This window comes from Anomaloglossus baeobatrachus, chromosome 2 (assembly GCF_048569485.1).
Source record: "Anomaloglossus baeobatrachus isolate aAnoBae1 chromosome 2, aAnoBae1.hap1, whole genome shotgun sequence".
Classification (NCBI taxonomy): domain Eukaryota; kingdom Metazoa; phylum Chordata; class Amphibia; order Anura; family Aromobatidae; genus Anomaloglossus; species Anomaloglossus baeobatrachus.
The window spans coordinates 771,572,383-771,599,361 of NC_134354.1; the positions used below are offsets into that span (position 1 = coordinate 771,572,383).

The 26,979-nt window shown below is 50.2% G+C and overlaps 1 protein-coding gene across 9 annotated transcripts in view; it reads right to left on the reverse strand.

Annotated features, from left to right (window-relative positions):
• PICALM (phosphatidylinositol binding clathrin assembly protein) overlaps window positions 1-26,979 on the reverse strand; it is a 141,266-nt gene that overhangs the window by 6,041 nt on the left and 108,246 nt on the right. For 8 of the 9 annotated variants that reach the window (XM_075337552.1, XM_075337547.1, XM_075337546.1 and 5 more), the window contains 3 exons: window positions 23,841-23,900; window positions 21,793-21,891; window positions 7,814-7,916 (listed from right to left, as the gene is read on the reverse strand). In XM_075337552.1, the coding sequence (XP_075193667.1) occupies window positions 7,824-7,916; window positions 21,793-21,891; window positions 23,841-23,900 (252 nt within the window). In that variant the 3' untranslated portion in view covers window positions 7,814-7,823. The remainder of the gene's footprint in view (window positions 1-7,813; window positions 7,917-21,792; window positions 21,892-23,840; window positions 23,901-26,979) is intronic. The other variant, XM_075337549.1, reaches the window with a different exon arrangement.

The window sequence follows — 26,979 nt, forward strand, 5'->3', positions numbered from 1 at the left end:
TGGAGCGTTAAACAGCAGCATAGTGGGCAGATTTACATAAATCCCATCCACTGTGATTGTACTGTACAACACATTGGACGCAGCAAAAATTGTACGTAAAATAACCCTCTGCCAACACTGATCATGGGCACGTAACCTTAAAGTGTAAAAAATATAAAATAAAAAAAAAATGTTACATTTCCCTACAGCGCGACCACAAAGGAAATGAAGTATTGCACAGTGTCCATTCATATTAATGGGCTTTCTGTGTAATACAAGATAGTAGGATCCTGAATAGTGCACCCCGTACTCACTACACCATTTTGGTGTCCGCTTTGCTCAGTGGGTGCACACGAGCTCCGGACTCGGCGTTACCAGTGAGGTTAATCAATAATCACATTGACCATCTCCTGATCAGATCACATTTGCTTCTTTCTTGCAGATCCCCCCACAAACCCTCAGAAATCAGTGTTGTATCTTGAGAGGCCGGCTGGTGAAGTCTCCCCGGGATGTGCACGACTGGACACCTTAAAAACAGAAAATAAAATGCTGAATGCAAAACTTGGGAACCTGGTGGTGCCGCATGCAAGGATGGAAGCCGTGTACAGGCCTAGAAACCGTGGAAATCATGGACACAACGTGACACAGACACACCAAGAACTAAAGAGGATCAAGTGAGAAAAGGGGGAGGAAGCAACACAAAGAGGAGGGGACGCGGGTCTACAAACCTGCCAGCAGCCGAGAGGAGTAATACCGGGCTTCTCTAGGGCCGCCCTACTAACGGACTAGGGGGACCCTTCCCAAGAAGATGCATCTGTGGGCAAAGTCTATTTGGGTCCATGTTAACCATGGTGTTTTACGCAGTAGCACATAAGGCCGCAGGGCAGAGAACAAAAGGGACGACTCCCACCCTCCGATTAGGAGATATTCACACGCGCCTGATTTGTTGCAGAAATCTGTTTCTTTCCAGTGAATGTGGTTTGCAGAAATCGAAATGCGTCCCTCCGAAATTCAGATGAACAGGAGCGATGTACAGTTCCAGAAAAGTTTGGCACGTTAATATACCCTTTAGTGAGCGGTCAGACGATCCTCCGAGAGGCACACGTCTCCGATCATCGGTGGTTATTCACCTCCACAATAGTGACGGGTGGAGACCCCAGATGCCCACTGATCACAAGTTATCTAGGCTGTAAACAATATTCCTAAAATCGTATCCCAAATCCATAACTTACCGGGGCCCCCAGAGATCCTCAGAGTGGGCTCTACACATGCCAGGAACCCGGCTCAGCACAGCTCCTCCTTGGGTGCACAAGCTCCATCTCCGAGGAGGGCTGCGCTGTGCCTGAGGCCAACTTCTGCACCTTTCTAGAAGATCAAACCCCCCCCTCCCCAAAAAACTACGAACTGATTGCGCTGCCAAGGAGCAGATGATCAAGGCGGGTAAAAAACAGAATATATGTATTCTTAAAGGGAACCTGTCAGGTCAAAAAAGCGTTCTGACCTACAAGCAGGAGCCTGTGTGAGCTATTTAACCCCTTCCTACCCATGCCTGTGTTGTTATATTGTGTAATATGAAAGTAATAAAATATTGTTTTATTACTTACATATATCCTATGTAAATGAGCAGGGTCTCTAGCCCCTTCTGTCTCATCGCCCTGTGGGCGTGAGACCATGGATTTACATCAGTGACGTGACCATCGCTTCGTCAGAATCTCGCCGCCTCATCCTGGCGCTTGCTTCATGGCTTCTGACGCGCACTGCGCATGCTCAGAAGATGCCTGCGGTTCTGGACATGCGCAGTGTGCGTCAGAAGCCAAGAAGCAAGCGCCAGGATGAGGCGGCGAGAACGGTTAAGCGCACGCGCGAGATTCTGAAGAAGCGACTGTCACGTTGCTGATGTAAATCCATGGTATCACGCCCACAGGGGCATGATGCCATGGAAAGCATGTAGATGCCCATGGGGCTAGACACACTATCATTTACATAGGGAACACGTAAGTAATAAAATGTTATTTTATTACCTTCATATTACACAATATTACAACACAGGGATGGGTAGGAAGGGGTTACTAGCTCACACAGGCTACTGCTTGTAGCTCAGACAGGTTCCTTTTAAAAACTACATATTATGGAGTCGATCAGACGCCTTCATCAGGTTATGTTCACAGAATAACTTTCCTCATTTTTCTAAGGCTCAAATCTCCAAATATCCCCTGCCAAATGAAAGCAAATAGCAAACAGCCAGCAAACTCACATGATCTGCCGACACTAACGAAGGGTAAATGGATAACACGCTTTCATGGACACTTTAGCTGAACAATATTTTTTTTTTTAATTCATTTTAGTGAGAAAGACTTTCATGTGTAAAAGCGGTGTACAGTAATCCTCAAGGGGGGTCACATAAATGATCTACCTCGGTACATGTAACATGGTATATTTCGATGTGTAGAGCATATTCTAATAGCCAATGCTTCAATGGACAGTGCACACAGAGCAAGGGGACGGGGGCAGCCAAACGAGACCCCCTTCATGTGATATGGGTGCAGACGGATTCCATTTACTACCTTGGCTTTAGGGGCCACATATAGTAAATGTATCCAATTATGGAGCTTTGGGCCAAACCCCAAATGTGGGTGTCAGAAATGTATATAGGAGGCTACGTGAGGGCTCATACAGTATATAGGGGGCTATGTGAGGGCTCACACAGTATATAGGGGGCTATGTGAGGGCTCACACAGTATATAGGGGGCTATGTGAGGGCTCACACAGTATATAGGGGGTTATGTGAGGGCTCATACTGTATATAGCGGGCTATGTGAGGGCTCATACTGTATATAGTGGGCTATGTGAGGGCTCATACTGTATATAGGGGGCTATGTGAGGGCTCATACTGTATATAGGGGCAGTGTGAGGGCTCATACTGTATATAGGGGGCATTGTGAGGGCTCATACTGTATATAGGGGGCATTGTGAGGGTTCATACTATATACCGTAATATATATATATAATATATCAGGGCTATATGAACGCTCATACTGTATATAAGAGGGCTATGTGATGGCTCACTGTACATAGGGGCTATGTGAGGGCTCATACTGTATATGAGCGCTATGTGTGCTCAAAATGTATATAAGGGCTGTCTGCGTGCTTATACTGTATGTAAGAGGGCTATGTGAGGACTCACTGTATATAGAGGAGCTATGGGTGCTCATACTGTATATAAGAGGGCTATGTGAGGGCTCATCCTGTATATAGGGGCTTTGTGAGGGCTCATACTGTATATAGGGGGCTGTGAGGGTTCATACTGTATATATGAGGCTCATGCTGTACATATTGGGCTCATACTGTATTGCTGTATATAGGAGGGCTATGTGAGGGCTCATCCTGTAAGTAGGGAGCTATGAGGGTTTCTGCTGTATATAGGAGTGCTGTGTGAGGGCTCATACTATATATTGAAGGTTATGTGGAGGCTCATACGGTATATAGCAAATGCCATTTTTGGTCTCATTGAGCAGAATTAATTTCAGCCTATTGATTCAGGCTGCACACCAGTCAGTCTCATGTGGCCCCTCGGGAAAATGTATTGCTCACCCTTGGTCTAAAAAATCCTTCCCTTCTTTTAACAATACAATATTAGCTTCATGAAAGGAAGTGGGTAATGACTCACCTTGAATCGCCTGCGAAAAAAAACCCTTTAAAAAAAAGGTGAGGAATTAAATACTCTGCATATCTGACATATAATTCCAACGGGGGCCCATCCGGGCCAGCTGCACTGCCCGAGGCCATATCACTCCTGGCCATACTAATTTCCTCTAAAGTGATATCAGCATCTAGACACGTCTGCGGACTCTCACTTGGATTGAGGAATTGTAAGCCTGCTGAATATGAAAGGTCTGTGTTATCATGGCATTTGGACTTCTTGCTTCCAAGAGTATTACGAGGCTTTACAGAAGTAATGCCTTCTGTTGACATTACTACTGAGATGTCTACAGCACGAACCATAAGAAGTTCCTCCTACAAATCATATACTCTGGATTTCATTTCTGAGATTCTTCTGCATATCTTGACGTAAAAGTCTCACGTCAGATGGAGCCTCCTCAATTTTCCACTTACAAACTGAGATGGCCTGTAGTAACTGCTGAGACCTGACTTAGAGTTAGGTGCTCCTGCCCCTCCTCTGACATTGGTCTTCCTCGGGCCTCCGGGGCGTTTGTGAACTAAGCCCATGTCCTCAATGACCAGGTGTTATCCAGCAGGTCCCCTCCGGCAAATTCATTGAGCTTCTCCACTGCATTAGAGCCTTTGTTCCTGCTTATTTTAACACAGACTGGTCCTCGTCGGGGCGAATACCTCTAGCTCCGGAGGATGCAACCTGTTGGAGGACAGCAGCTTTGAGGGTCTCCGCTTACAACACACGCGGTGGCGCTTCTTCCGTTTTTCCTCTTGGCGCCGAGACAAGCCGTCAAGACAGCCGCTACTTCCTCCCTCATACGTGGCCAACTAACTTCTCCACCATTTAGGAGGATGGCACCTTGACGTCTCCTGCTCGACCTCTGGTGACCCACCATCTTCTCCATTTATAAGGACGGCATCTTGACGTCTCCTGCTCGACCTCTGGTGACCCACTTTATGGCCCACAGGAGTGCAGGGAAGGGGCAATCTTTCAGGATGGCAGCTCCAACACCATGTCTTCTCGGTGCCTACACATAATCATGCCCCTAATGTTAGGATTCTTATAAGCCATCTATTCTGGAGGATAACATAAGGGGATCTCAAGAGTTAACCTTCAGATAGCATCCTCAATACATGCATTTACCCCATCCAGGGATGGGCGTGATAATTTTAATATCCAATAAGATTCCCCGTTAATCTGCCATTGATAACGATTTGGGATATCCTCTGATAAATGTTCTATCAATATTATTTACAAATTATTGGGATCTTTTTGGTGTTCAGTGTTTTGATCGGCTATGATTGGTTTTTCCATTACCAATTGTTACGTCTTTTATAGTGTCGGAATATTATGAGTTTACCGGGTGGATATTAATAAATTGCTTTCATTTGGCAGTGGATATTCAGAGATTTCTAACCAGGAGCCTTAGAAAGATCACAAGAGTTATTCTGTGAACGCAGACCTGATGAAAGATGTCTGATCTACTCCAACACTTGGCTTTTAAGAAAGTATTGCGGTATTTTTTTCGTTTTATAAGACGCACTGGATTATAAGACGCACCCCTAATTTAGAAAAGGAAAATAGGAAAAAATGTTTAATGTTAAAATGAGGGTTTGTCTTTTAATCCTACTGCGTCTTATATTATCTCACTTGGGAGAAGCGGCGATGGTGGAGCGAATCAAGAGGGTCACAGGAGGCAGTGTCGGCGATGCTGCGGGCTCGGAGGAGGGGGTGTTGCAGCTCAGAAGGGTGAGTGGACGGAGGATCGCCGACCCCGAGGCCTCGGGGGGTGTCGCAGCGGCGATGGGCATCATTGATATGCCGGCGGTCTGCAGACACCATTGAATCGCCCATGGTTAACGAGATGGACTTTAAGAAAATGACCACGGAGGTGGTGCATGAGCAGATAGGATCCCCAGCCATTTTCTTGAAGTCCATTGCAGCAATCTGTGCACAGGCCACCTCCAGGGCTATTTTCTTGAAGTCCATTGCAGCAATCTGTGCACACGCCACCTCCAGGGCTATTTTCTTGAAGTCCATTGCAGCAATCTGTGCACACGCCACCTCCAGGGCCATTTTCTTGAAGTCCATTGCAGCAATCTGTGCACACGCCACCTCCAGGGCCATTTTCTTGAAGTCTATTGCAGCAATCTGTGCACAGGCCACCTCCAGGGCTATTTTCTTGAAGTCCATTGCAGCAATCTGTGCACACGCCACCTCCAGGGCTATTTTCTTGAAGTCCATTGCAGCAATCTGTGCACACGCCACCTCCAGGGCCATTTTCTTGAAGTCTATTGCAGCAATCTGTGCACAGGCCACCTCCAGGGCTATTTTCTTGAAGTCCATTGCAGCAATCTGTGCACACGCCACCTCCAGGGCTATTTTCTTGAAGTCCATTGCAGCAATCTGTGCACAGGCCACCTCCAGGGCTATTTTCTTGAAGTCCATTGCAGCAATCTGTGCACACGCCACCTCCAGGGCCATTTTCTTGAAGTCCATTGCAGCAATCTGTGCACACGCCACCTCCAGGGCCATTTTCTTGAAGTCCATCGCAGCAATCTGTGCACAGGCCACCTCCAGGGCCATTTTCATGAAGTCCATCGCAGCAATCTGTGCACAGGCCACCTTCAGGGCCATTTTCATGAAGTCCATTGCGTCAACTGCGGGCTATTCAATGGTGCCCGACACCGCAACACCCTGTCCTGTGACCCTCCTGAGCTGCTAAACTGCAGTGCCACCCCCTCCTCCGACCCCACAGTATTGCTGACTCTCCCTCCTGTGACCCCGCTCCACCACGGCCACCGCTCTGGTAAGCCATATCTGGATTATAAGACACTCACCCATTTTACCCCCAGTTTTAAGGAGAAAAAGTATCATCTGATACTCCTCGGCAGCACACCGTAAGTCTTTTTTTTTTTTTTTTCGATTCCCGGCCTTTCCAGTTTAGATGCAGCCGATGGATTAATGCCTGAACCTTGCACGTCGTCATCAGGTGACGGGTTCAGCTCACCCCCAATATCACTCAGCCAGCCGATCTGCACAAGAGGCGCTTTCCACTTTTCTGTCCTTCCTTTCAAGAAGCAGCACTTTGCAAAGACCGGTTCCTGAGATCTAGAGCCCCAGTTCTCAGGACTGCTGGTGGTCCATACATTATCCCCTAGCCTATAACTTACGATTTTAGGAATAACTACATTTTCGGTATGGGTTTCCCCCTCTACCATCCTTCCATGTCTCCGAGGCCGATTCTCTCCAGTTTGATGAAGCCGTTCCTTTGTAGAGGGGAGACTTGCACATTAATTCGGCCCACGAGCAGCTGTGTGGATTTCTTCCATCGATCGGACCCCTCTTTCTATAAGGTAGGAATCGCGATGACATCTTGGATAATGGTCGCAACACACGCCAACTATATTCTTTTCTTTGCTGAAAGTGACTTCTGTCTTTCACATTGAAAACATTAAAAAGGTCGTTCTCCGGTATTTCTAATCCAATCTTCTAATGAAAACCCTCCCTGCTCCAAAAAACGGAGGAATAGTGACGTCTTGTCCTTAAGTACCAAGGCCTACATTGGCGAGGCTCCAGCTCGTAGCCAAGAGAAGATTCCCACCTTTATATGTACTTATATATTCACATTCAAACAGTAATGTACTCCAGAGCTGTAATCATAATTCTGCTGGTTTCCAATAGAAACAGTCAGCAAGCCTGTTGTCAGCCACGCTTCCCTGCTAGTGCAGCAGAACCTTAACGACAAGCGAGGGCCGGGTCCAATGCAGGTCTTATTATTCATGGAGTTAGTGCACGGCCAAATCAAATGGGTAATAAAACCGAAAGCGGATCGGTCACCAGGTTACAAAATGACGTCTAAAGAAAGATATTGGACCTGATGATGCTCGTGTACTTACTATGTAATTGCAAGTCTGAATGGCTGTATAATCCGTTGGCCAATTAAGCCTTACTGGACTTATTCTAACTATACAGCCATCCAAACTTGGATTTGTAAGTACACCAGCCTCATCAGGTAAACAATCTGAACTTTGAAACCAGATGACTGATCCACTTTAAATAAAGTGACCAAGCCCCCAGGAGCGGTACAAGCAGCCGGTGAGAAGCCTCGGGGGTACTCTCCCTGCCCCCCCGTGCCTTGCCGTTTTTAGCCGACTATACCTATATGGTCCTACAAGAAATCCTGTAAAGAGAGCTGTGGATTGGGCTCCTTCCCGGGCGCGCTGTGAGGACTCTGACTGGAGGGGCTCGAGGCTGCAGACAACTGGGTGAGAGGAGAGGCAGAGAGAAACACGTCTGAGAAATGGCAGAACATGGGGGTGAATAAAGGCCATGATGGGGGTTATACCCCTCCCCCGCAGCAAATGGAAAAACAGTGTGAAAACCACAGACGGCAAAAAGCTGAAACATCATCAGGATCTCAGGAGAAAAAAAACAAATATTATACACATGGCGGACACCTACACAGTCATCCCCGAGCCCCCCAATATACCCCCGCTGCTCTGCAGGTCTCAAAAGTGGTTACAATTGCAAAGTGAAAGCTTATAAAAACAAGCAACTTAGCGCTTATTAAAAACGCTCTCTAATCTGAATGGGGAGATTGTTATTTTTGCAGTCTACTGCTTGTTGCCTAGGTTACTGGCCACTTTTGTCATCTATCAGAGGTGGCTGGTATCCTAGGCAATGAGCGCAGCGCTTACTAGTTCTTTGCTATACAGCTTGTGAGTGCTGCTCTGAAGGTGGACAGAGCCAACCAGGTTCAATTCCCTGCGGACTGTTCGGGCTGTGGCACAGGGTAAACCATTAGGAAAGCATCGACACCCCCTCTCCAGGGGAGCGGTGCATTACTGAACCCTCGATAAAACCACTGGAAGCATAATAATAATAATAATAATAATAAATAATAATATTAATTAATAACATTAAATACTTATTAGTATCATTAATAATATCATTATTAATTAGCAATTATTAATAATTAGCAATAGTATTAATAATAATAATGAAGGGAATTTTGTTTACTTACCGTAAATTCCTTTTCTTCTAGCTCCAATTGGGAGACCCAGACAATTGGGTGTATAGCTATGCCTCCGGAGGCCACACAAAGTATTACACTAAAAGTGTAAAGCCCCTCCCCTTCAGCCTATACACCCCCCGTGCTGCCACGGGCTCCTCAGTTTTGGTGCAAAAGCAAGAAGGAGGAAAAAATTATAAACTGGTTTAAAGTAAATTCAATCCGAAGGAATATCGGAGAACTGAAACCATTCAACGTGAACAACATGTGTATACAAAAACAGGGGCGGGTGCTGGGTCTCCCAATTGGAGCTAGAAGAAAAGGAATTTACGGTAAGTAAACAAAATTCCCTTCTTCTTTGTCGCTCCATTGGGAGACCCAGACAATTGGTACGTCCAAAAGCAGTCCCTGGGTGGGTAAATAATACCTCATAATAGAGCCGTAACGGCTCCGTCCTACAGGTGTGCAACCGCCGCCTGAAGGACTCGCCTACCTAGGCTGGCATCTGCCGAAGCATAGGTATGCACCTGATAGTGTTTCATGAAAGTGTGCAGGCTCGACCAGGTAGCTGCCTGACACACCTGCTGAGCCGTAGCCTGGTGTCGCAAGGCCCAGGACGCTCCCACGGCCCTGGTAGAATGGGCCTTCAGCCCTGAGGGAACCGGAAGCCCCGAGGAACGATAAGCTTCGAGAATTGGTTCCTTGATCCACCGAGCCAGGGTTGATTTGGAAGCCTGTGACCCTTTACGCTGGCCAGCGACAAGGACAAAGAGTGCATCCGAGCGGCGCAGGGGCGCCGTACGAGAAATGTAGAGTCTGAGTGCTCTCACCAGATCTAACAAGTGCAAATCCTTTTCACACTGGTGAACTGGATGAGGGCAAAAAGAAGGTAAGGAGATACCCTGATTGAGATGAAAGGGGAATACCACCTTAGGGAGAAATTCCGGAACCGGACGCAGAACCACCTTGTCCTGGTGAAACACCAGGAAAGGAGCTTTGCATGACAACGCTGCTAGCTCAGACACTCTCCGAAGTGAAGTGACTGCTACTAGAAAAACCACTTTCTGCGAAAGGCGTGCGAGCGAAATATCCCTCATTGGCTCGAACGGTGATTTCTGAAGAACCATCAGCACCCCGTTCCGATCCCAGGGTTCTAACGGACGCTTGTAAGGAGGGACGATGTGACAAACCCCTTGCAGGAACGTGCGTACCTGTGGGAGTCTGGCCAGGCGCTTCTGAAAAAACACAGAGAGCGCAGAGACTTGTCCCTTAAGGGAGCCTAGCGACAAACCCTTTTCCAATCCGGATTGAAGAAAGGACAGAAAAGTGGGCAAGGCAAATGGCCAGGGAGAGAAACACTGAGCAGAGCACCACGACAGGAATATTTTCCACGTCCTGTGGTAGATCTTGGCAGACGTTGGTTTCCTGGCCTGTCTCATGGTGGCAATGACCTCTTGAGATAATCCTGAAGACGCTAGGATCCAGGACTCAATGGCCACACAGTCAGGTTGAGGGCCGCAGAATTCAGATGGAAAAACGGCCCTTGAGACAGCAAGTCTGGTCGGTCTGGCAGTGCCCACGGTTGGCCGACCGTGAGATGCCACAGATCCGGGTACCACGACCTCCTCGGCCAGTCTGGAGCGACGAGGATGGCGCGGCGGCAGTCGGCCCTGATCTTGCGTAACACTCTGGGCAACAGTGCCAGAGGGGGAAACACATAAGGAAGCTGAAACTGCGACCAATCCTGAACTAAGGCGTCTGCCGCCAGAACTCTGTGATCTTGAGATCGAGCCATGAATGTTGGGACCTTGTTGTTGTGCCGTGACGCCATTAGGTCGACGTCCGGCATCCCCCAGCGGCAACAGATCTCCTGAAACACGTCCGGGTGAAGGGACCATTCCCCTGCGTCCATGCCCTGGCGAATGAGAAAGTCTGCTTCCCAGTTTTCTACGCCCGGGATGTGAACTGCGGAGATGGTGGAGGCCGTGGCTTCCACCTACATCAAAATCCGCCGGACTTCTTGGAAGGCTTGCCGACTGCGTGTCCCACCTTGGTGGTTGATGTAAGCCACCGCTGTGGAGTTGTCCGACTGAATTCGGATCTGCTTGCCTTCCAGCCACTGCTGGAACGCTTTTAGGGCAAGATACACTGCCCTGATCTCCAGAACATTGATCTGAAGTGAGGACTCTTGCTGAGTCCACGTACCCTGAGCCCTGTGGTGGAGAAAAACTGCTCCCCACCCTGACAGACTCGCGTCCGTCGTGACCACCGCCCAGGATGGGGGTAGGAAGGATTTCCCCTTCGATAATGAGGTGGGAAGAAGCCACCACCGAAGGGAAGCTTTGGTTGCCTGAGAGAGGGAGACGTTCCTGTCTAGGGACGTCGGCATCCTGTCCCATTTGCGTAGGATGTCCCATTGAAGAGGACGCAGGTGAAACTGCGCGAAAGGAACTGCCTCCATTGCTGCCACCATCTTCCCCAGGAAGTGCATGAGGCGCCTCAAGGGGTGTGACCGACCTTGAAGGAGAGATTGCACCCCTGTCTGTAGTGAACGCTGTTTGTCCAGCGGAAGCTTCACTATCGCTGGAAGAGTATGAAACTCCATGCCAAGATATGTCAGCGATTGGACCGGTGTCAGATTTGACTTTGGAAAATTGATGATCCACCCGAAACTCTGGAGAGTCTCCAGAGTAACGTTGAGGCTGTGTTGGCATGCCTCTTGAGAGGGTGCCTTGACCAGCAGATCGTCTAAGTAAGGTATCACCGAATGACCCTGAGAGTGGAGGACCGCAACTACTGTAGCCATGACCTTGGTGAAAACTCTTGGGGCTGTCGCCAGGCCGAACGGCAGTGCCGCGAACTGAAGGTGTTCGTCTCCTATGGCGAAGCGCAGGAAGCGCTGATGCTCTGGAGCAATCGGTACGTGGAGATAAGCATCTTTGATATCGATCGATGCTAGGAAATCTCCTTGGGACATTGAGGCGATGACGGAGCGGAGGGATTCCATCCGGAACCGCCTGGTCATTACGTGTTTGTTGAGCAGTTTTAGATCCAAAACAGGACGGAAAGACCCGTCCTTCTTTGGAACCACAAACAGGTTGGAGTAGAAACCGTGACCCTGTTGCTGAAGAGGAACCGGGACCACCACTCCTTCTGCCTTCAGAATGCCCACCGCCTGCAGAAGAGCCTCGGCTCGCTCGGGAGGCGGAGATGTTCTGAAGAATCGAGTCGGAGGACGAGAGCTGAACTCTATCCTGTAACCGTGAGACAAAATGTCTCTCACCCAACGGTCTTTTACTTGTGGCAGCCAGGTGTCGCAAAAGCGGGAGAGCCTGCCACCGACCGAGGATGCGGTGTGAGGAGGCCGTAAGTCATGAGGAAGCCGCCTTGGTAGCGGCACCTCCGGCGGTCTTTTTAGGGCGTGATTTGGACCGCCATGCGTCGGAGTTCCTCTGATCCTTCTGAGGCCTTTTGGACGAGGAGAATTGGGACCTGCCCGCCCCCCGAAAGGACCGAAACCTCGACTGTCCCCTCCTCTGTTGGGGTGTTTTTGGTTTGGCCTGGGGTAAGGATGTTTCCTTTCCCTTGGATTGTTTGATGATTTCATCCAATCTCTCACCAAACAAGCGGTCGCCAGAAAATGGCAAACCAGTTAAGCACTTTTTGGAAGCCGAATCTGCCTTCCATTCCCGTAGCCACAAGGCCCTGCGTATTGCCACCGAATTGTCGGCTGCAACCGCCGTACGGCTCGCAGAGTCCAGGACAGCATTAATAGCGTAGGACGCAAATGCCGACGTTTGAGAGGTTATGGACGCCACCTGCGGCGCAGACGTACGTGTGAGTGCGTCAATTTGCGCCTGACCAGCTGAGATAGCTTGGAGTGCCCATACAGCTGCGAATGCTGGAGCAAAAGACGCGCCGATAGCTTCATAGATGGATTTCAACCAGAGCTCCATCTGTCTGTCAGTGGCATCCTTGAGTGAAGCTCCATCTTCCACTGCAACTATGGATCTAGCCGCCAGTCTGGAGATTGGAGGATCCACCTTGGGACACTGAGTCCAGCCCTTGACCACGTCAGGGGGAAAAGGGTAACGTGTATCCTTAAGGCGCTTGGAAAAACGCTTATCTGGACAAGCTCGGTGTTTCTGGACTGCCTCTCTGAAGTCAGAGTGGTCCAGAAACACTCATTGTACGCTTAGGAAACCTGAAACGGAATTTCTCCTGCTGAGAAGCTGACTTCTCCACTGGAGGAGCTGAGGGAGAAATATCCAACATTTCATTGATGGACGCAATAAGATCATTCACTATGGCGTCCCCATCAGGAGTATCAAGGTTGAGAGCGGCTTCAGGATCAGAATCCTGATCAGCTACCTCCGCTTCATCATACAGAGAGTTCTCTCGTTGAGACCCTGAACAATGTGATGATGTCGAGGGGATATCATAGCGAGCTCGCTTAATCGGTCTGGGGCTGCGGTCCGTGTCAGAGACCTCACCCTGGGATCTATGAGACACCCCGGGAGAACATTGTTGTTCCAACTGAGGGGAACCAGGGGGCAATGATTCCACAGTGCCCATGGCTTGAGATGCCGGCCTGGACTGCAAGGCTTCTAATATCTTAGCCATAGTCTCAGAAAGTCTTTCAGTAAAAACTGCAAACTCCGTCCCTGTCACCTGGACAGTGTTAACAGGTGGTTCTCCCTGGGCCACCCTTAGCAGAGGCTCCGGCTGAGTAAGTGCCACAGGGGCCGAGCATTGCACACAATGAGGGTCAGTGGAACCTGCCGGCATTATAGCCGTACATGCTGCACAGGCAGCATAGTAAGTCTGTGCTTTGGCACCCTTGCTATTTGTGGACGACATGCTGTTGTCTCCTCTGAGCAATACAGGAGGGGATATAGCCAAAGAAGGGAATTTTGTTACTTACCGTAAATTCCTTTTCTTCTAGCTCTTATTGGGAGACCCAGACGATTGGGTGTATAGCTACTGCCTCCGGAGGCCACACAAAGCAATTACACTAAAAAGTGTAAGGCCCCTCCCCTTCTGGCTATACACCCCCAGTGGGATCACTGGCTCACCAGTTTTAGTGCAAAAGCAAGAAGGAGGAAAGCCAATAACTGGTTTAAACAAATTCACTCCGAGTAACATCGGAGAACTGAAAAACCGTTCAACATGAACAACATGTGTACCAGAAAAAAACCAAAAATCCCGAAGGACAACAGGGCGGGTGCTGGGTCTCCCAATAGGAGCTAGAAGAAAAGGAATTTACGGTAAGTAACAAAATTCCCTTCTTCTTCGGCGCTCCATTGGGAGACCCAGACGATTGGGACGTCCAAAAGCAGTCCCTGGGTGGGTAAAGAATACCTCATGATAGAGCTGCAAGACAGCCCTCCCCTATAGGGAGGCAACTGCCGCCTGCAGGACTCTTCTACCTAGGCTGGCGTCCGCCGAAGCATAGGTATGCACCTGATAATGTTTGGTGAAAGTGTGCAGACTCGACCAGGTAGCTGCCTGGCACACCTGTTGAGCCGTAGCCTGGTGTCGCAATGCCCAGGACGCACCCACGGCTCTGGTAGAATGGGCCTTCAGCCCTGATGGAACCGGAAGCCCAGCAGAACGGTAGGCTTCAAGAATTGGTTCTTTGATCCATCGAGCCAGGGTGGCCTTAGAAGCCTGCGACCCTTTGCGCTTACCAGCGACAAGGACAAAGAGTGCATCCGAACGGCGCAAGGGCGCCGTGCGGGAAATGTAGATTCTGAGTGCTCTCACCAGATCTAACAAATGTAAATCCTTCTCATACCGATGAACTGCATGAGGACAAAACGAAGGCAAAGAGATATCCTGATTAAGATGAAAAGAGGATACCACCTTCGGGAGAAACTCCTGAATGGGGCGCAGCACTACCTTGTCCTGGTGGAAGACCAGGAAGGGAGCCTTGGATGACAGCGCTGCTAGCTCAGACACTCTCCGAAGAGATGTGATCGCTACCAGAAAAGCCACTTTCTGTGATAGTCTAGAAAGTGAAACCTCCCTCAGAGGCTCGAAGGGCGGCTTCTGGAGGGCAACTAGTACCCTGTTCAGATCCCATGGATCTAACGGCCGCTTGTACGGGGGTACGATATGGCAAACCCCCTGTAGGAACGTGCGCACCTTAGGAAGGCGTGCCAAACGCCTCTGAAAAAAGACGGATAGCGCCGAGACCTGACCTTTAAGGGAGCCGAGCGACAAACCTTTTTTCTAACCCAGATTGCAGGAAAGATAGAAAGGTAGGCAATGCAAATGGCCAGGGAGACACTCCCTGAGCAGAGCACCAGGATAAGAATATCCTCCACGTTCTGTGGTAGATTTTAGCGGACGTGGGCTTCCTAGCCTGTCTCATGGTGGCAACGACCCCTTGGGATAATCCTGAAGACGCTAGGATCCAGGACTCAATGGCCACACAGTCAGGTTCAGGGCCGCAGAATTCCGATGGAAAAACGGCCCTTGGGACAGTAAGTCTGGTCGGTCTGGTAGTGCCCACGGTTGGCCGACCGTGAGATGCCACAGATCCGGATACCACGCCCTCCTCGGCCAGTCTGGGGCGACGAGTATGACGCGGCTGCAATCGGATCTGATCTTGCATAGCACTCTGGGCAAGAGTGCCAGAGGTGGAAACACATAAGGGAGCCGGAACTGCGACCAATCTTGCACTAGGGCGTCTGCCGCCAGAGCTCTTTGATCGCGAGACCGTGCCATGAAGGTTGGGACCTTGTTGTTGTGCCGGGACGCCATTAGGTCGACGTCCGGCCTTCTCCATCGGCGACAGATTTCCTGAAACACGTCCGGGTGAAGGGACCATTCCCCTGCGTCCATGCCCTGGCGACTGAGGAAGTCTGCTTCCCAATTTTTTACGCCGGGGATGTGAACTGCGGATATGGTGGAGGCCGTGGCTTCCCTCCACATCAGAATCCGCCGGACTTCCTGGAAGGCTTGCCGACTGCGTGTCCCCCCTTGGTGGTTGATGTATGCCACCGCTGTGGAGTTGTCCGACTGAATTCGGATCTGCCTTCCTTCCAGCCACTGCTGGAAGGCTAGTAGGGCAAGATACACTGCTCTGATTTCCAGAACATTGATCTGAAGGGTGGACTCCTGCTGAGTCCACGTACCCTGAGCCCTGTGGTGGAGAAAAAATTGCTCCCCACCCTGACAGACTCGCGTCTGTCGTGACCACCGCCCAAGACGGTGGTAGGAAGGATCTTCCCTGTGATAATGAGGTGGGAAGAAGCCACCATTACAGAGAGTCCTTGGCCGTCTGTGAAAGGGATACTTTCCTGTTCAGGGATGTTGACTTCCCGTCCCATTGGCGGAGAATGTTCCATTGAAGTGGACGCAGATGAAACTGCGTAAACGGAACCGCCTCCATTGCCGCCACCATCTTCCCGAGGAAGTGCATGAGGCGTCTTAAGGAGTGCGACTGACCTTGAAGGAGAGTCTGCACCCCAGACTGTAGTGACCGCTGCTTGTCCAGCGGAAGCTTCACTAGCGCTTAGAGGGTATGAAACTCCATGCCAAGATACGTCAGTGATTGGGTCGGTGACAGGTTTGGCTTTGAGAAGTTGATGATCCACCCGAACGTCTGGAGAGTCTCCAGCGCAACATTCAGGCTGAGTTGGCATGCCTCTTGAGAGGGTGCCTTGCCAAGTAGATCGTCCAAGTAAGGGATCACAGAGTGTCCCTGTGAGTGCAAGACTGCTACCCCTGCCGCCATGACCTTGGTGAACACCCGTGGGGCTGTCGCCAGACCGAATGGCAGAGGTACGGACTGAAGATGGTCGTCACCTATCACGAAACGTAGAAAACATTGGTGCTCTGTAGCAATCGGCACGTGGAGATAAGCATCTTTGATGTCTATTGATGCTAGGAAATTTCCTTGAGACATTGAGGCAATGACGGAGCGGAGGGTTTCATCCGGAACCGCCTGGCCTCCACGTGCTTGTTGAGCAGTTTTAGGTCCAGAACGAAACTGAAAGAGCCATCCTTTTTTGGCACCACAACCAGATTGGAGGAAAACCGTGTCTTGTTCCTGAAGAGAAACAGGGATTACCACTCTTTCTGCCTGCAGAAGAGCATCGGCTCGGTGGGGAGGTGGGGACGGTCTGAAGAATCGAGTCGGAGGACGAGAACAGAACTCTGTCCTGTGCACGTGGGCACAATGTCCCTCACCCACCGGTCTGTGACCTGTGGCAGCTAAATGTCGCCAAAGGCGAGCGAGTCTGCCATCAACCGCGGATGCGGAGAGAGAGCTAAGAGTCATGAGGAGACCGCCTTGGTAGCGGTTCCTCCGTCTGCCTTCCTTGGGCGTGATTGAGCCCGGCCGGAAGCTGAGCCCCTCTGAGGCTTTTCAGCCCTTTTGGACGAGGACAATTGGGACCTGCCCGAGCCTGGGAAGGACCGAAACCTCGACTGTCCTTCCAGGACAGCATTAATAGGGTAAGTCGCAATGCAGACATTGCGAGGTGACGGACGCCCCTGCGGCACAGATGTACATATGCTCAAGACCAGCTGCGCAAGAACAGCTGAAAGCTTAGGGTGCCCATACGGCTGTGAATGCCGGAGCAACCGACACGCCGATAGCCTCATAGACAGATTTCAACCAGAGTCCATCTGTCAGTCAATGGCATCTTTAAGTGAAGTCCCATCTCCACTGCAACTATGGCTCAAGCCGCAAGCCTGGAGATTGGAGAATCCACCTTTGGACCCTGGGTCCAGCGCTTGACCACGTCAGGGGGAAAGGGATAACGTGTATCCTTAATACGTTTGGAGAAAACGCTTATCTGGTAAGCGTGGTGTTCCTGGACTGCTTCTCTGAATTCAGCGTGGCCAGAAAAAAACTCAATATACGTTTGAGCTACTGAAATGGGACTTCTCCTGCTGTGAAGCTGACTCCTCCGCTGGGGGAGCTGAGGGAGAAAGATCCAACATTCCCTTGATGGACGCTATAGGATCATTCCTTATGGCGTCACCATCCGGTGTATCCGGATTGAGAGCGGTGTCAGGATCAAAGTCCTGATGAGCTACGTCTGCCTCATCATACAGAGAGCCTCCTGGGACCCCCCCCGGAGCACCGATTTTATTCCAAATGAGGGTGGCCAGGGAGCAATGAACCAGATTGCGCATGGCCTGTCTGGACTGCAAGCCTCTATCCCATGACAATATATCAGCCGAAACTGCAACTCCGTCCCTGTCCTTGGACAGGGTTGACAGGAGGTTCCTTTGGCCACGTCTAGGAGAGACCCCGGCTGACCAAGTGCTACAGGAGAGCATTGCACACAATGGGGTTCAGTGCCGTGGAACAGTATCACATGCAGTAAAAACAGCATCGAAAGCCTGTGTTGCTTATATGCTGCTGCCGACTAGCCATCTAGGAGTATAGAGCCAAGAATGGCGACCGTACAGTGCAATGTATAGCATACAAGCAGAAAGTACAAATGAACACTGCCGCACATGCAATACAAGCAGCATAGAAAGCCTGTGCCATGGCACCCCTGCTTTTCTGCCGCTGTAGACTAGCCATCTAGGGGAATATAGCCTAGAATAGCGATCATACAGTGCAATGTATAGCATACAAGCATAAGTACAAATTAACACTGCAGCACCTGCAATACAAGCAGCATTGCTCTGAGGCTTTTTTGTGCCTCAGATAAAAGCAGCATAGAAAGCCTGTGCCTTAGCACCCCTGCTTTCCTGCTGCTGATGTGTCGCCATCTGAGATGGCATATAGGCAAAAATAGCGACCTATGCAGTGTAAGCATAAAATACAAATGGACAAACTGCGGTATTTAGTGGGGTCAGCACTTCAGGTGCCGCTTACCGCCCGCCTATAAGCGGGTGTGTGGTCGCCCCAGTCCTGTGCCTGGTTGCCCAGAGTCCGTTCTCTCAGCTCGGCCTGCAGTAATGGCTGCCGGCGTCCTTCTCCAGCTCGTGTGAGTAGGGGCGGGCCGTGGGCGTGCCCCAAGTCAGAGCGGGAAACCGGCGTCCCACAGTGTCCAGTGAGAGGGCTGGAGCATGTAAATAAGGCTCCAGCCCTCTGCGCTGCTGATTGTACAGCGTCTCTCCCCTACCCTGATTGACAGGGTGGGGGCGGGAACGAAGCGGAGCTAGGCCGCAAAAGCCGGGGACTGGATTTATAAGCGCCGCCGCCGTAAAAGCGCGGTCGGCGCTAAGTCCCCGGCGCACTACAAGTCCCAGCCGCGCCGCCGCTCCCGGAGCGTCCGGCGCGGTAGTTCCCAATACATAAAGTCACTCAGCTAGGCTGCAGTGACTGTAACCCTTTACTGTCCCCGGCGCACTAGCACTCCCAGCAAGTCTGGAGTGTGCTGTGCCTGTGTGTACGGGGACACAGAGTACCTGAATGGTGCAGGGCCATGTCCCTGAACGGTACCCAGCTCCGTATCCAGCAGGTTCAATGGGTCTGTGGATGGAGCCCGGCCTCAGGGCTTTGGGGCCGGTAAGATCCCACTTCCTCAGAGCCCCTCAGGGGGATGGGGAAGGAAAACAGCATGTGGGCTCCAGCCTCCGTACCAGCAATAGGTACCTCAACCTTACAAACCGCAAGTGTGGTGAGAAGGGAGCATGCTGGGGGCCCTATATGGGCCCTCTTTTCTTCCATCCGATATAGTCAGCAGCTACTGCTGACTAAACAGTGGAGCTATGCATGGATGTGTGCCTCCTTCACACAAAGCTTGAAAACTGGTGAGCCAGTGATCCCACTGGGGGTGTATAGCCAGAAGGGGAGGGGCCTTGCACTTTTTAGTGTAGTGCTTTGTGTGGCCTCCGGAGGCAGTAGCTATACACCAATCGTCTGGGTCTCCCAATGGAGCGCCGAAGAAAACAACCGTGCACCATACAGTGTAAAGTATAGCCTATAATCATATAATCTATAAGTACACTTCTGCACCAGTGGGGCCAGCACCTAGGTGCTGCTTACCGCCCGCGCAATGCGGTTGTGTGGTCACCAGAATTCCTGCCTGGGTCTCCCTGAGCTTGTCTCTCCTCTCCAGCGTTAGCAGAGCTGACAGGAATGGCTGCCGGCGTCGAGAGGAGGGGGCCGTGGGCGTGCCCTAGAAAGTGCGGGAATCTGGTGCCCCACTGTGCACAGTGAGGGGGGTGGAGTATGCAAAGCATGCTCCAGCCTCAGTTGCTGACGTCCTTTACAGCGTCCCGCCCTTCCCCTGACTGGCAGGCCTGGGGGCGGGAAAAGAATGAGACTAGGCCGCAAAAGCCGGGGACTAAAGTTATAAGCGCGGCCGCCGTATAAGCGCGGCCGCCGTATAAGCGCGGTCGGCGCGGAAGTCCCCGGCGCACTAACAGTCCCAGCCGCGCCGCAGTGATAACAATGGCAGCGGCGGTCAGCGCGGCAGTCCCCATACACTAACACACTCAGCGACGCTGCAGTGTGTAAAGGCATAAACGCAGTCAGCGCCGCGGTCCCCGGTGCACTAGCACACCCAGCAATGCTGGAGTGTTGCTGTGCGCGGTCCCCACGGGGACACAGAGTACCTCAAAGTAGCAGGGCCATGTCCCTGAACGATACTCGGCTCCTATCCAGCAGAGTCCTCAGGAGCTGTGGATGGAGCACGGTCTCATGTGCCTGGAGACCGATAGGATCCCACTTCACCCAGAGCCCTAAGGGGGATGGGGAAGGAAAACAGCATGTGGGCTCCAGCCTCCGTACCCGCAATGGATACCTCAACCTTAACAACACCGCCGACAAGAGTGGGGTGAGAAGGGAGCATGCTGGGGGCCCTGTTATGGGCCCTCTTTTCTTCCATCCGACATAGTCAGCAGCTGCTGCTGACTAAGCTGTGGAGCTATGCGTGGATGTCTGCCTCCTTCGCACAAAGCATAAAAACTGAGGAGCCAGTGGCAGCACGGGGGGTGTATAGGCTGAAGGGGAGGGGCTTTACACTTTTAGTGTAATACTTTGTGTGGCCTCCGGAGGCATAGCTATACACCCAATTGTCTGGGTCTCCCAATGGAGCGCCAAAGAAATTACTATTAATTGATAATAATTGATATTAATCAATAATTATTTATTATTAATAGTGTTAACCATTAATATTAATAGTAATAATTTAATGTTATTAATTAATAATTTATATTTATTATTAATATTGTTAATGATAATTAATAAAAATATTAATTAGTACTAATATTGATATTATTATTATTATTAATAATAATGGTCTGTGCGAGGCGACTGTATAAAAAAAGACCAGCGAGGAGTACAGTGGATCCAGAGTGAGGACCCCGGTACTCCCCTCCACCTGGATGTAACATTGACGGACATAAAGGGAGACTGTACAGACACCGCAATGTAATGATGTCGCATGGAGGCTGTCAGACTGAAAAACATCCCTTGTGTGAATGTGGATTAGAGGGGGATGAGCCGTGACCTTGCATCTGATGAAAAATTATTACAAAAGCATCAGATAAGCCGGATTATGGGCTCACATATGATGATGATGATGATATGCTGGCCAGAGGAGAATATGATAAATCAGTTGATACTTGTGGGCTAACTACAGGGGGTGAAGAGGCCCTAAAGACCCTCTACCGTATGGACTAGGCCATAAGTGTTTCTTGGGGCCGGGGTTTTACCTGGACTTTTCCCATTGAGGTCGATCAGAGTTTCCAACTATTTTACGTATTATACCGTTGCATTTAAAAGTGAAACATTAAAGGGGTCCTCCAGGACTTTGAAGACATCGGATAAGTCATTAATGTCTCATTGGTGAGGGTGAGACCCCCAACACGCCCGCCAATCAGCTGTTTCTGATGCCACCGCTGCCGTCTAGAACAGCTCCACTGACGGAATAGTGGCCACAGTTGGTACTGCACAGATTTGAATAGGGGACGGATATACAGTACCCATCTGTGGCCACTATACAATTGACAGTGCTGTGCAGCTTTGTAAATGAGCAGTTCCAGTTAGTGGCGGCACCGGTGACAGATGATTGGCGGCGGGGGGGGGGGTGTCGGATATCCCCTTTAACACAGTCCTATGTATTGGGAGTTCATCATTGGGTGAGAAATAGATGAAACTGCGCTTTACACAAGGTAATATCTGTAGGCACAAGGCAGGACCTACCTGTGCTCCTGATACAGGGCCAAAGGGATTAGGTGGTCTCATCACAGGCTGGTTGTATATCAATGCTTGCTGTGGTATTACGGGCGCCATTTGTGGAGGCTGGAAAATAAAAGCAAAGAAAAAAAAAATCATATAGGCAAAATAATCATATATACTGCCGGTTTCCTCAATGTTTCACAGAAAACATTTTACATGGGCACATAGTGGCTTTTCTGCTGCCTTATATACATTACAGTAGGGATGTGCTGCTGACAATAAGCAACTATATTGGAGCATTTCGCCTCAGCTGCATACAAAGTTTACATTGCAGTAGTTTTTAAATTGTTTCTCCAAAAATGTGATAAAAAAAAAAAAAAAAAAAAAAAAGGCCATCACCTATTTCAAGCGGCAACCCATCCTAGTCATGTGTCCCTGCTGCCTGAGGAAACACCAAGAGACGAGTCTCAACTGTCAGAGGTGCAGCAGAGGGAGCGAACATAGCTGATGGGTTTAATCAGCAGTGGCAGGGTACTTTCACACTTGCGTTCAGCGCAGTCCGTCACTATGGAGAATAGCGCAGTCCGTTAACGCACTGCGCTATTGTCCATAGACTTGTATGGACGACGCACTGTAACGCAAGTGACTGGACGACGCAGCGTCGTTATTTTGACGCTGCGTCGGGCAAAAGAAACGCAGCATGTAACGTTTTTTTGAGCAGCGCAATCTGTAGGATTTCACTGCGCATGCTCTTTTTTTTTTTTTTTTTTTTTTTTTTTAAACCACAAACTTTATTTTGTCTCTCGGTGGCCGAACGTTAAGCTGAGCGCCCGCCCGCCGGCATGTGAGAGCGACCATGAGCCAGCTATTGCGAGAGATCAGCTTGAGTGCCCGGCCACCGGGTGATCAGCGGATCATTCACAATAGTCTGCTGCCGGTAAAACTGTAAAGAAGATCCACAGCATCCGTGTCACACAACGCAATGCTAAGGAAGCCGTCCAACGCAAGTGTGAAAGTAGCCGAACAGGGCTGTGACAGGAGAAAACGAAAACTTCTAGTAGGCTGTCGTCGCAGCTATGCTCCCAGCTAAGTGAGCACATCAGATATGTCTGTTCATGAAGCTGCACCTCAGACAGTTGACACACATTTCGAGCAGCAACCTGTCTTGACATGTTACTAGGTTGGGTTGCAGTTTGAAATATATGATGGCGGCTGTTTTTATTATATTCTCAGAGAACCCCTTTAAAAAAGAGAGAGTGTCCGGGCAAGATGGCGTGATATAAGAAGCTGGCCTTCTCCTGTCTCGGCCGTGCTACGCAGCTGAGTGAGCACATCAGGTATGTTTGTTCACGATGCCGCACTTCCGACAGTGGAGACAAATTTTGAGTAGCAAATTTTATTTTAAGCAGCAGCCTGCCTTGACATGTGACTAGCTTGGGTTGCAGTTTGAAATATGTGATGGCGGCTATTTGTATTATATTCTCAGAGAACCCCTTTAAAAAGGGAGAGTGTCCGGGCAATATGACCTGATATAAGAAGCTGGCCTAAAAAATGGAGAGGAAAATACTTTAGGAATCATAATTTTTATTCCAAAATCCATGGGTTAGATTTCAGAAAAACGTTTTTCTAACATATTATACAGATAAGGTCCTTGGAGGCTGTAAACCGTGTAGAGCACCTTTTCTCAGTATAGGCAGCTCTGCCCTTTATTGACAGCACTGGGGGCATATAGGCCAGCATAACCTCAACCGAACGCTAGCAATCACATTACCTGATTTTGCACATGTGCCGATACGGTAGTGATTTGTGCATCTGCGGGATTTCAGTCAAGCCACTGCTGTCAATCAAAGAAGCAGGGGCTGAGCAGCCTGGACCGACTGACAGGAGTGTCCTGGGTGTGCTTAGTACCTAATTTCTGTGCTATTTTAAGGGTTTTCTTGTACACCCACCCACAAATTTTAGAATGATATCTTCTTATGGCAAACTACCCTATATTGAGGATGTGCTTACTTTATGCCACACTCCCTTTAAGTGTCTTCTACTATATAGAATAATGCCTAATGTCAACGTACCACTCCAAACGCTGTGATCCCTGTGGGCGTTGTGGCTGGATATGCCATTATCGGTGGAGCCTATGTGAATAAACACAAACAAAAAAAAACAAGCATATGTTAAAGGCTGGGAAATGATGACACCGCGTGGTCAGCGTTGAATCGGCCATTGCTTTGTGGCCATGCAGTGGAGGGGACCCAAAGCAAGAAGTGATGTGCTGCATGGATTCTCGGTGATCTGTGCTGAGTTAATCGCAAGCCCAAAAAACTCAGGACGATATATTTCCAGTATCACAATCGTCAGACTCCGCACTCCATTATTTAAAGGGAAGAGCCGGACGTCGACGATTCCCGAAAGTGATTTTATTTTAATACAAACAAAAAGCTTAACTCCTTTTTGACTGATTTTCCCTTTTTTTGTGCTTTGTTTTTTCCTCCCATTCTTCAAACACCCGTAACGTGATGGGATCTGTCTGGGTGCAGAGGAGAGGAAAGGAACGTGACAGCTTATCTAGGAAATCATCTATACTGCAGCCCAGGATTCCCCGTCACCCCATGTAATGACAGTGCAGTCCTGCAATCCCTCTGTTCGGAGGGAAGCCGTCCTGAGGCTGAATTGCTGCAAAATCCGTAATGATCAATCATCATCATCATCGTTGTTGTTGTCAGCTCGGAGGGATCAATGTTTGCTCCCGCTGTCACATTCATGCTCCGTGTCAATGGAAGTCCATTATCCAAGCACGTAAGTCACCCTTGCAGACATGTACACACCACTCACACTGTCCCCCTCCCGTAAATCCACACTCCAGGACCAAATATTGACTGTCTGCATTACACTGAGCAAGCAGCAGTCTATTAACCCCGAATTGTACGCAGAGAGCTAGTCTCGTGTGAGTGCAATCTGTGTGTTATGTGACAGCGAGGATCTGGTATAAACCGTGCGAGGGGATTCTAGCACTCCTGTACATGCGCCACCATACTGATGTATACATTAAATCTCCACCCACCTAACTGCTCCTCAGTGTCCCTCCTCACTGCTGCTAAATCTCCACCCATTTGACTGCTCCTCAGTGTCCCTCCTCCTGCTGAATCTCCACCCACCTGACTGCTCCTCAGTGTCCCTCCTCCTGCTGAATCTCCACCCACCTGACTGCTCCTCAGTGTCCATCCTCCTGCTGAATCTCCACCCACCCGACTGCTCCAGTGTACCTCCTCCTACTGCTGAATCTCCACCCACCTGACTGCTCCTGTGTCCCTCCTCCTGCTGAATCTCCACCCACCTGACTGCTCCTCAGTGTCCATCCTCCTGCTGAATCTCCACCCACCTGACTGCTCCTCAGTGACCCTCCTCCTGCTGAATCTCCACCCACCTGACTGCTGCTGTGTCCCTCCTCCTCCTGCTGAATCTCCACCCACCTGACTGCTCCTGTGTCCCTCCTCCTGCTGAATCTCCACCCACTTGACTGCTCCTGTGTCCCTCCTCCTGTTGAATCTCCACCCGCCTGACTGCTCCAGTGTCACCCCTCCTCCTGCTGAATCTCCACCCACCTGACTGCTCCAGTGTCACCCCTCCTCCTGCTGAATCTCCACCCACCTGACTGCTCCTGTGTCCCTCCTCCTCCTGCTGAATCTCCACCCACCTGACTGCTCCTCAGTGTCCATCCTCCTGCTGAATCTCCACCCACCTGACTGCTCCTGTGTCCCTCCTCCTGCTGAATCTCCACTTACCTGACTGCTCCTGTGTCCCTCCTCCTCCTGCTGAATCTCCACCCACCTGACTGCTCCTGTGTCCCTCCTCCTGCTGAATCTCCACCCACTTGACTGCTCCAGTGTCCCCCCTCCTCCTGCTGAATCTCCACCCACCCGACTGCTTCAGTGTCACCCCTCCTCCTGCTGAATCTCCACCCACCTGACTGCTCCAGTGTCTTTCCTCCTCCTGAATCTCCACCCACCTGACTGCTCCTCAGTGTCCATCCTCCTGCTGAATCTCCACCCACCTGACTGCTCCTCAGTGTCCCTCCTCCTCCTGCTGAATCTCCACCCACCCGACTGCTCCAGTGTCCCTCCTACTCCTGCTGAATCTCCACCCACCTGACTGCTTTAGTGTCCCTCCTCCTGCTGAATCTCCACCCACCTGACAGCTCCAGTGTCTTTCCTCCTCCTGAATCGCCACCCACCTGACTGCTCCTCAGTGTCCCTGCTCACTGCTACTGAATCTCCAGACCTGACTACTGCTCAGTGGTCTTCCTGACTGCTTCTGAATCTCCACCCACCTGACTTGCTCCTCAGTGTCCCTATTCCCTGCTGCTCAATCTCATCCACCTGGCCTGATTAAAATCTCACCCTTGTCTCCCACCACCTATCTGCTGCTGGACTTCCAACCATGTAATCAGACTGACAGACCCTTAGTGTCCATCTACCCCCTTCCACCCCCACGCCCCCAATGCTGCTGCAAAATCTCCCACTGCTCAGTACAAGCTGCAGCTGTTGGTCAGGCAGAGTTGGCAGACACTGAATACACTGGTACTCCTGAGCGCTTGTACTCTGTGGCTGTACGCAATCCTCATCTTAAAATCAGGATTCAAAGTAAGTACACCAGCATGATTCAGTGCTTCAAAGAAAATATTCTTTAAAGTTCTCGCAGGAAACAAAACTAGTCTGGCTCTGCCCCTCCCCGACCGGCTGTCCCCACAGGTCTCTCCCTCACGTGTACATGGGGAGATACCCATCAATCATCTGCAGCAACACTGGTAGGAGCCAGCAGGGGGCGGCACTGCACTAGTCTGGTCTCCTGGTCCCATTCATGTTGCCACAACCATGGTCAATTGAGCGATGGCTTCCCTTTTACAATGTATCCTGGGGTCAGATCCACTTTCATTGGATTTTCTTTTTAAATCACAAAAAAACCCCAAAACTTTCCTGGAGACCCTTAAACCTCGGGTTACAGTTGGGACAAAAAGCAAAAAGTACATTGCTACAATATGCCAACTATTGTCTGGTGATTAATCTGGGTCTCATTTACCCGTTTTGTCCCAAGAATTTGCAACAATTTAGAACAAAGGAAGCAACAATAAAACTAAACCCCACACACCAAGCCAAAAACACACAACATGCCAACATGCGAATAAACCAATCTACAGAGAAAGCTCCAGCCGGTGAG